The sequence below is a fragment of the Pimephales promelas genome, chromosome 9 (assembly GCF_988280905.1).
Source record: "Pimephales promelas chromosome 9, fPimPro1.hap1.1, whole genome shotgun sequence".
NCBI classification, from domain to species: Eukaryota; Metazoa; Chordata; class Actinopteri; order Cypriniformes; family Leuciscidae; genus Pimephales; species Pimephales promelas.
The window spans coordinates 21,920,949-21,931,754 of NC_142777.1; the positions used below are offsets into that span (position 1 = coordinate 21,920,949).

At 38.6% G+C, this 10,806-nt stretch overlaps 1 protein-coding gene across 1 annotated transcript in view; it reads right to left on the reverse strand.

The window, feature by feature from the left end:
- The window catches only part of map7d3 (MAP7 domain containing 3), a 33,861-nt gene extending 27,324 nt beyond the window's left edge, over positions 1-6,537 (reverse strand). The window contains exon 1 of the mRNA XM_089135187.1: positions 6,388-6,537. Within this exon, the coding sequence (XP_088991313.1) occupies positions 6,388-6,537 (150 nt within the window). The remainder of the gene's footprint in view (positions 1-6,387) is intronic.
- Between the last annotated feature and the right edge of the window lie 4,269 nt (positions 6,538-10,806).

Here is a 10,806-nt window from a genome sequence, read left to right on the forward strand (position 1 = left end):
TTTCGTCCATTGTAGCAGGTCGTACGGGTCCATGCTGTGTGTTGATGTCAAGTAGTTTCTCAAATAACGCTGCTTAGTGTTGTTGTTTAGTCTCTCCCGATAGAGACCCTTTTGCTTCATTTTATTCCCAAGAAAATGTGCCTTATCGCAAAAATGCAAATAAATATCAAGCTGCACTCCTTCTCTGTCGCTATTTCTCTCGGTCTTACGGTCGAAGTAACCATGACAACGGATAGTGTATCCTCCCAAGATGGTGGATGCACCGCGGAGTTATACGCGTGACGTCACATTCTCATTCTCAATAAACAAGGCTTGACGGTCACCAGATTGCGGCCGCATCTGACCCCAGATCATGTCATCGACATGCTTATCTTTCTCAACAAAAATCAGTAGACTGGTGCAGAAGTTGTATGTAAGTTACTAGTAATTTTTTTCACGAGGCTTTGTTAAGTAAAATAAATACTGCCCAGCCCAAGCTTAGGGCATTCCATTTAATCCCATTGCAAGGGTTCTAGCAGTGGCAATGATGTAGCAATGGCATCTGAGTGAATGAGACAGATGGAAGTTAGTAAGGTAAGGGCATTAAAGAGTTACAGGCAGGTGAGTTTAATGACAGGTTAGAGCTAAACTCGGCAGGAAAGTGGACCTCAAGGTGCAGAGTCGAGAACCCCAGATATAAAGAGATGGCTGTTGCATTAGGGCTTAAAGGGTTAGTTCACCCCAAAATGAAAATTAAGTCATTAATTACTCACCCCCATGCTGTACCAACCCCGTAAGACCTTCGTTCGTCTTCGGAACACAAATGAAGATATTTTTGATTAAATTTGAGAGCTGTAAAACTACCACATTGGCTCCTAAGGGACTGCCTCTTGACGGCCCAGAAAGTCAATGAAGAAAATGTTTAAATATCCCAAGTGACTACCGTGGCTCAACTATATGTTTATCAAGCGACGCGAATACTTTTTGTGCGAAAAAACAAACAAAAATAACGAGTTTATTCGACTATTTCTTTTCTTTCTTTCCTTCTAGGCCAGAAACGAGATTTCCACGACGCATTCGCGAGAATTGCAATCTGCTTTACACTTCAGATCGCAATTCTCGCGCATGCGTCGTGGAAATCTAAGGAAATCTCGTTTCTGGCCTACAAGGAAGAAAAGAAATAGTCGAATAAACTCGTTATTTTTGTTTGTTTTTTCGCACAAAAAGTATTCGCGTCGCTTGATAAACATATAGTTGAGCCACGGTAGTCACTTGGGATATTTAAACATTTTCTTCATTGACTTTCTGGACCGTCAAGAGGCAGTCCCTTAGGCCTAAAAAAAAAAAAAGTTTGGTTCCGGTTGGTTGTCAGTTGAGGTCATGGGTCGGTAGGGAATTTTTTTTTTTTTTTTTTTTTTTTTTCAGTGGCAGCAAGGGATGGGTAGGAAATTCAAGGGATAGTTCACAAAATTATTTTTGATATGTTTTAGCTTACCTCAAGGGATGTAGGTGTTTTTGTTTCTGCAGTATTTTCAATTTTGATATTTTTTGGTCAAAACTAAAAATATCAAAGTGAACTATCCCCTCAAGCCTTTTCACGTGCTTGTCCTCCAGACAAGTAAGTAAATCTGTCAATCACTTGTCTGAGTAAAAAGTTGCTTGTCCGGATTTTTTACATTTATTTATTTTTTATTCTGAAGCAATATTCTCATCAGTGTTCAATCAGCTTTGATATTTAAAAAGGCATATTGTAATATCTGCACCTTTAAGAGCATCTCCTCCACCAATATTATTAAATGCCCTATAGTGTCTTATTATTCTAAATAATTGAATTTATTGATCAAATTTAGGAATTTAAAATGAAAGATGAAGCATACTGTTACCCTAGGTAGGGCTGATCAAATTAAATCATTTACAATGAAAAATTACAATTTCATAAAATAATGTTATGAAATTGATTTAAATGTGCAAATAAGAAATATTGGAAAGAATTATACTAGGCTACTTATAAACATAACACTAAACTGCCAATAGGTGGCGGCAGGCGGCGTATAAATGAGTGAGTTATTGATTCATTAATTCAAACGATTCGTTCAAACGGTTGATTCATTCAGAATGAGACAGATGTTGATGTTTATGAATGGGTCATTGAATCTTTGACTCAACCGATTCGTTCAAAATGCTGAATCATCCAGTAATGAAAACAGTATGAGTTCCTGTGAGATGCGTCGTGGTTCTGCTGTGACTTTTCTTTGGAACTATTTTCGCTGCTGAAATGGAACAAAAACAGCCAATATTGCTTATAAACAGTGAGTGACTTAATCTTAACTGTTTATTGAACTGTTGTAGGAAATCAATGTCACTTTTTCAATCGTGATGGTATTCAGGAAAAATAATTGAGTCTGCTTAGTGCTTAACATATGTTAAAATATAAAAACTCCACATTTAGATTTTTTATAGGCAGAGTATGTTGTTAACTGTGTGTGTGTGTGTGCTCCGCTCATGTGTGTAGATTTCTCTGCGCGAGCGTCAACAGCGCAACCTTACCATCAGTAATACAGTAGGCCTGCTACATTTATTATCCACAATCGATCGCAACTTGCAATAAATGTAATAAAATCAGAATCATTCTCTCGGTTTAGTGATTCCCTAGTTATTTTGTTGTTTGTTATTGATGTTCTAATCAGGCTACTTGTCCGTTGGGGCGAGTAAAATTCTCTTTTACTTGTCCTTCAAAAATCCATTTGTCCCGGAAAAGCGGACAAGTTAGACGGGCTCTAGAGATACGAACCGCGGCAGGTTAACGTTAGAGTGTTTTGGATTGCATAAAATAATGAAAGAAACGAACAAATACATGGCGAAAGAAGTGATAGACAGCAGAAGATGGGATTGGGATCATGATTGGAATTTTTGGGATGATTTTTAATAAAACTAGGCGGATGGAGGTATTAGTATGTGGTGTGTGCATGCCTATGAATGCATGTATTTGTATGTGTGCGAATATGAATAAAAATATCCTAAATTACAAAAAAAAAAGACTTGTATAGTATGTATTATAGTTCAGTTTGACCAACGATATCTGCCTCGTTTGTTAATAGATTGCTGGAGGACAAGATGCATCTTGCATCGCGTGCTATAAAAAGACGGAGCTGTACAAAAACGTAAATTTATAGTTCGCCTCAAATTTTTTTATTTGTGTATTTATTTAATTTTTATTATTTCTTCCCCAAGCTCATAAAATAATTTTGGGTCGCACATAAATTGACAGGGTCGGTCGGAAACCGGAAACAAACAATTTTTTTTTTTACGCCTTAGGCAGCCAATGTGGTAGTAGTTATACAGCTCTCAAATTTAATCAAAAATATCTTCATTTGTGTTCCGAAGACGAACGAAGGTCTTACGGGGTTGGTACAGCATGGGGGTGAGTAATTAATGACTTAATTTTCATTTTTGGGTGAACTAACCCTTTAAAAGTGATGAATTTAAAAGATACAAGTTTTACAAGCAGGTTTTTCAAAACAAATTGTGACAGCTAAATCATAGCACTCTAATTCAAACAAAAGCACTGCTGTATAAAAATATCAAGAAGTTAAAAAAATAAGTCTAGTTTAACTAGATTAACTAACCTATTGACCTATCCATTCCACATTGTAGTTCTTGTCCAGGATTAGTGGGGACATGGGCCACGTAAGCTTGGGCTATTTCAAGAGGTAGAATGATGAAGACGTGTGGGCTCTGGGCAGTAGGTCATGCTTACTTCCGGGAGGCTAATGAATGATAACGTTATCATCAGCAATGGATCTTTAAACAAGTGTGCTGTGCACCCACATGTGCAACATGGGCTCCAAATACGTGCCTCTACCTACAATTTTGCAAAAAACCTCCTAAATCTAACTTATACATACAATACTTGGCCTCAAAATGCTTTTACCATTGTGCATGATTTGTAAAGTAATCCATTTTGACGTTTACATCACATAACAAGCTCCATGTTTACTAGCGGTAAAAAGGGATGCACCGATACCACTCTATCCAGAACGAGTCCGATACTTACTTTTATTTTTAGTACTTGTAAATTCAGAGAACTAATACCCGTATTTTTATTTATTTTTTAATATTGGGCAGAAAAACCAATAAAGCATTAATCAAAATAGAAATCTTAGCAAATTGACATTTCCAACAGGCCAAATTTTGCCTGTTAAAATGTACTGTAGGAACCACAGTTATTGTCACTGTTCATATTATTGGTCTATCATATTTTACTTTTAATTTAATAACACAATGAATGATGAGTGAGTGATTATCTCTGTCTTTTGTTGTTAGATAACGTTGAGGACAAAGACAAGATTAGGATGCAGTCACTTTAAGAGCTACTGTCATTGATCAGCTTTTATAGAGACCACCCATCAAATTATTTAAGGTTATTATCGGCCAATATCGATCAGTGCCCGATCAATCGGAACACCCTTAACATTCGTCTAGTTTGGTTAAAACTGGATAACATTTATGGATACTCACTGGACATTTTACTTAAAGGCAACATAAACATAATTTTGCAGAAATGTTGCCACAGGCAGGATTGGTTCCAATGAGCCTGGGTTGCACATTTGAATGCTGCAGCACTTAAACAAATGTCTCTACTAGAGAAGACGAAAAGCTCAGCAAGGCAATGTACAGCACCTGTAGGACTAAAGTACAAATATAAGCCATTCTGTTTCACAAACATGTTCCAAATTCTGGTTTCATTAAAAGCTACTGACTTCAAAATAACAACTCAGAGGAGGGGCGCTGACTATTTAACAATGAAAATTGCAGTCCTCATTCTGACAGCCAAGATTGAGGAGTACGCTTGATAAACAAAGGTGCAACCAGTTTAATATTGACTTATAACCAGCCTGCTGGATTATGATTTTAAAACACCTCAAGATCACATGGTCTCATGATCTCATGCTCTTCAATAAAAGCTTTAAAAATGCAAATGGACAAATTAATAAATAAAAATAGAAAAAGCGTATTTTTATACCACTGGACTCCGCCTTCATTATGGTTGCAGTCGGACCAGGGTTAACTCTGGCAGGATGCAATCTTCATGTGAACCCATTTTGAGGTTTCTAACCACACCGTGACCTGCTTCTAACAATTGAATGAATATAATTCAAGCTCTGCAACAGTAAAGGTAGCTAAAATGACATAGAAAAGCAGAAGTCTTTCAGGCCTGTTATGTACCTTACACAACAAGGCCTAAGAACTTTTACAACTCCATGAGCTTAACCACAGGCTATAGTAAAAGCTAAACTTTCTAGTCTATTAGTGGCATAGGCTAAACAATACACCCAAAGTGCAAATCATTCCTCATTAACAAGGCAGAAGAGCATGCAAAACAAGCAACCCATACATGTTTTCCTAAGAAGTAACTTACTAAATAGAATTTGAGAGTTTGCTGCTAAATGCAACTGCAATGAATGATGCTGATAGAGAGAAAATTACAGTTTACATCCATCCCGAACCATCATACGGTAAACGATCTAGTTAAGGGTCCATATTTAAGTGTAATGAGAGTCATACGTGACATCCTGTTTAGCAATTACTGACCAAGATGGCAACAGCATCTGAGAGAAACTCACACACTCAACATTAAATAAAGCGATACTGCTAAACATTCAACGGTCAGTAAACTGTAGTTTGGTGCATCCTGAATCCTTAATTCCACATGCAATAATAAACTACACATTGATGGTTTCATAACTCAATTCAATACAAAATAGTCACCGTTATCAAACACACAGGTCTCCAATTGATTGTGGAGTTTATACATGAACAATTTTGACTTCAAATTCAGTGTTTCTTTTTGCTAACTTAGTCGGATAGGAAGCACATATAGAAGTCAACTTAGGAGGGTTTATATACATTTAAAAGCACCTTGTTTAGAGACTATTTTGTGTGATGTTAAAATAACATTGACTTTAAAATAATAAATATCTCTCACAAAGGTTAGCTGGGTTCGTACAGATGAGAACGCCATACAAAGATGTGATGATGATGTATTCCTGTCAAACAGGACATCACTTCTCAAACCTCCCAAAAGATCCGGCGAACACGACATTGAAAACCCTTAGGACTTCGTAAATCCATCCTATCTAAACATTAAACTCCACAAGAACATACTAGTGAACAAACACAAACTTGTTGCCTGGTGCTGGAGTAAGTTTAGCAGTTAGCTGGCCGTTATCCGTCCAACTGAGCCCGCTAACTCTCCCCTCTCTAAACCGCCTGAATGAAAGTAATGGATTTAAGTCATCAGTCGTCCAAATAACCCCCAAACAAAGCCACAGTACTACAGATATGTCATAGGGCTGATTCAAGCAACGAGACCTTGTCAAAAGAGCTTGTAAATCAATAAATTCTTACCCATTTGAGCCCGCAACCCTTTGAGAGACGTTGCACCCTCCGCCATTTTTGCCGAAGTTTTTTTTTCCTGCTGTTTGGCGCTGACACATTAGAGGCGCGCGAGAACGCTGTGCTCAACCAGCCAAGCGCTCCAGACGGTGACAGTGACATCTAGCGTTAGACAGCTCACACTGCAAGACGCAGCATGAGTGGTCGGACTCGGCGTTGGTTATTTTCAAATTGGTGCCCGTGACCACAAGAGGGAGCCACGGAGTCTATGAAAAACTTGTAAAAGAAAAATATTAATTTAAATTTTAAAATGTATTTTAGGGCTGATAAAGTTACATAACTCTAATAGTAAAGTACAATTTCTAAAGTAAATCTTAATGCAGACTAAACATTTTCCAGATAGACAGGCCAATACTTTGCTTTGAATTGACATCCCGTAGTAGGCTACTGTAAAAAAAGGATCAGCAATGTGTTCATCCCCTCCCTTTAAGAAAACACCATATTCCCTTTCCAAGCTTTCATTTTAGCCATATAGCTTGCAGGCCTCTCATTCATATTTTATAAAAGGCTGAGCTTTGTATCAGTTACACACATTAAATAATGCACCAACACTTGTGTTATTTAACACTTACGCAGCCAATAATGGATGTGACTGTGAGGTAATGTCATGTGTTCAGAATCAGATATGGAGAACAGACTAGCTGCATGAAGCACTATAGCCCATATACATCACCTTGAGAGACGAGAGTGATACAACAGAATCTCAGGGTCTTATAACTATAGCTGCTATTAGTGACCAGCGCAGGGCAAAACAAAACTATGCACTTGTGTGACCTGAAATAATACAGTTGAATAATATGCTATAATTTCTTTATATTTAGAATTTTGCAAAAGTTGAGAGATTATTTGAAGTTAGTTTCACATTAAGCAAAATTCAACAAACATTTACTTGCACAATATTTGAGTTTTGACCATTTTTATTAAAATTGTCATGGATTTTGATTATTTTAATTGATCAATTGATGATATCCAAAGATAAACTAAAACACTGATCAAAGATATCTGTCACCTTATTGTCAAGGCTATTAAATTTTCTTTCTAAAGCGTGAAGTAATGTTGTAACGTCCTATAAGGTTTAAAAAAAGGATGACATACTCAAGAAGACTAATAATATTCACGTTAACCAGATATTGTTTGTGTCTGAAATCCCCCCATACCCTCATAATATATCAATATCAAATTTATTTCTAGAACACAGTTCAATAGTATATAATGTCCACAATAGTTTTTAGACAACCAAAATGGCTGTTCCATCAAATAGTGCCCTATAGTCTCTATGAAACGTTTTTTGGCTTTGGTAGCTATATGTTAGCCTTGCTGTTATCTATATATCTATAAGCTAGTGTGCTCCAAAACAATGACAAAATTTGCATTAGAAGACCACAATCAAATTGTAATGTATTGTATTGTGGTTAAAAAAAAAAAAAAAAAAAAAACGACTGATGTTGGTTTCTGACGTCAACCCGATTGTTTTATTTCCAACCAAAATCCAACATCTGTCCGACGTTGGATGTTGACGTCAATCTGACATTGTCGTGAAAATGTATTAAAATGTAGTGAAGTTAAAAAAGTTTCCAGAAAAAAATAATACAAGTATAAGTAAAGTAATCAAAAAGTGTAAGTACAATATTTAAATGTACTTACTCTCCTGGTCATAATGTTGGTTTCAAATGTGGATGAAAGGGGTGTGGTCCCAAAAATGTGTGTGAAACCTCATACACGGGAACACTGTGTCATTCACAGTCTTGTGGTAAATTCTTTCAAGCTTTTTGCAGTAATACCCTGAATGGGAAATTTAGAGGAAATGGTGAGGTGGTGGCTGAAACCTTCTTTTCCCCTTCTGTTAAAATGTTCTCTCATAGATGTAAAACCAGAAGATGATTAATGCTTTCATGAAAACACAATAGTAACACTCCCTCTGTTTGGGAACATCACACAATTTTAATCATTGGAACCAAAAAAAAAAAAAAGAGCACTCAGTGATTTTGATTTCTTATCTTTCTAATTCTGTAATTTTGCAAAATAGCTCTGTAATTCTCTTCACTGATTCTTGAAACATGGAATAAACACGTCCCACAACTTTACCTGCCATTACTGTTTAAAATAACAGCATTTTCAATCTGAAAATAATCAGAGAATGTCCTTAATATTTTTTTTATTTAATTTATTTTGTATTTTTTACATGTCCAGTCCAATATATATAGATTAAAATATGCACAGAACGGTTGCGTATGCAACCCACCGTTCTCTGAAGGAGGGAACGAAGGACGTATAGTCAACATTGACTGAATGGGGATCACGCCAGGGAGCCAATCATCTTTGAGTACTATTGAATGAGGCAATGGGAATTGGCGTGCGTGATGACATCACACACTCAGTCCCCGCGGTGCGGGTATAAATACGGAAGTGGATGCACGCACTAGCGCGATAGTGGCAAGGGGACCATTCAACCAGGACGTAGTCAACGTTGACTGAATGGGGATAACCATAACCTAGACCAAAGCCTCTAGATCCCCTTTCAATTTAAGGTGGGGAAGGGGTGGGGCATAGGGAAGTTACTGTTGTTCCTAAAGAACCACCGAGAACATGGAAAGAAAAAGGCACTGGAAGCCACATGCCGAAGGGAGGTATAGTGGAAATTACACATGTGGACTGGGAGGAAGACCGGGCAGTACAACATATGGAATGACAGTGACGGCAGAGTAAGCTCTGCCAAGGGAAGACAGGGGCTCACCGCAGGGAGCCATACCGTGGAAGAATATATACATTTGGGATTGCCATAGGGATCACAGCACATTGACCCAGCCTAACACAGTTTCCACCAGTGCATACGAATGATAGGCCTGGTTTCGGACGTTCCGCCACGTCCGTTGGCGAAGGGTATGGAGGAACTGGACAGGGTTCTGCTAAAAAGGCCAACTCAACTGGAGCAAGAATTGCGCACGTATCCAGTCCATTGGAGGGGAATGGCACAGCAAGCCGACACAACGAACCGGACTTATGGTGAAACTGAGTTCATGTGAAGGGAGCTCACGAGAATCAGCGGTTCGACACATAGGCTAGTTTTCTAGCCAACATGATGGGTGTCATTCTGCTCCCAACTCTACTTAACATCTGTTAGCGAGGCACTCTGTGTCAACGCCTAGGAGGGAGCAATACCCTCACTTAGGAGGAGCTCACCACCCAGGTGGGCATGTGCACCTTGGGAAAACTTTCTCGCCAAGATTGAGGCAACCACCATAGTGGGCATACTTGGAAACAGTGGTCTCAGCTTGTTAACTCTGCTTGGAAACAGCCTTCCTTCTGCTGGTTTCATTTACAGAAAGAGCCGGTCTGAGGTCCAGGCTTTGCATTCTGTGCACATAAAACCGCAATGGAGCGGGCGGACAGAGAAAAGCCTTGCCGGTTCACCACCTGGTCCCTCTTAGGGAGAGGTAGGAACCTTGGGCACATATCCAGGCCGGGGTCTCACCTCGTGAGAGTATAGCCGGTCTGAAATCCAGGCACAACTCGTTGACTGAAAGCAAGCAAGTCTCTACTCTCCAGTAGAGACCATGCGAGCAGGAGAACTGTTTCAACACAGAATTTTAACTCACTGCCTGCAGTGGCTCAGGGGCGGTCTCTGCAGTGCAGTAGCACCATAGATAGGCCCAAGAGGATAAAGAGGGGCACAGGAATTTCCCTGGCTCCCTCAGGAACCTGGAGATCAGGACGTGCTTTCCATTCTTCTGCATGTCATGTTTGTATCATATTGAGGGTGAAGGAACAGTAGGGTTGGGTACCGAAACGCGGTGCCAATAGGGAACTGGTTCTGACATAAACGTTAGTAACCCTTCTTCCCAGTCTTCCTCCCAGTCCATATGTGCATTTTCCACATGATACCTCCCTTCGGAGGATGTGGCTTCCACAGTGCCTTTTTCTTTCCATGTACAGGGAACGCTTTCTCGGTGGTTTTGTAGGAACAACAGTAACTTCCCTAAGCCCTATAAGAAGATGCATCTCATTACCACTCACACCACCGGCATCGCGCCGCTCTCACGCCCACTCGGCCTCGTCCTGACAATTTAATAAGTTTTGCTCTTAATGGATGGTTTGACTCTTTGATGTTTCTGAGAGTTTTATTACTTTAAATCCTTTTTTGAGTGTCTGAAATTGAATTGAATTGAATTTTTATAAAATAAGGAAGGAAAAAGCCCACTAAACTGAATATTAAACTTGACTTTCCCCCTCTTTTTTAGATTTTAGATATTATTAATAGGCTATTAGGATATTATAATTATAATTTGAAACAGCCTACTGTATTAATGATTTGCAGTTCCTAAAAAATAACATATTTTGCAAATTTCTCTAGAAACAAGGTCTAATTTATTT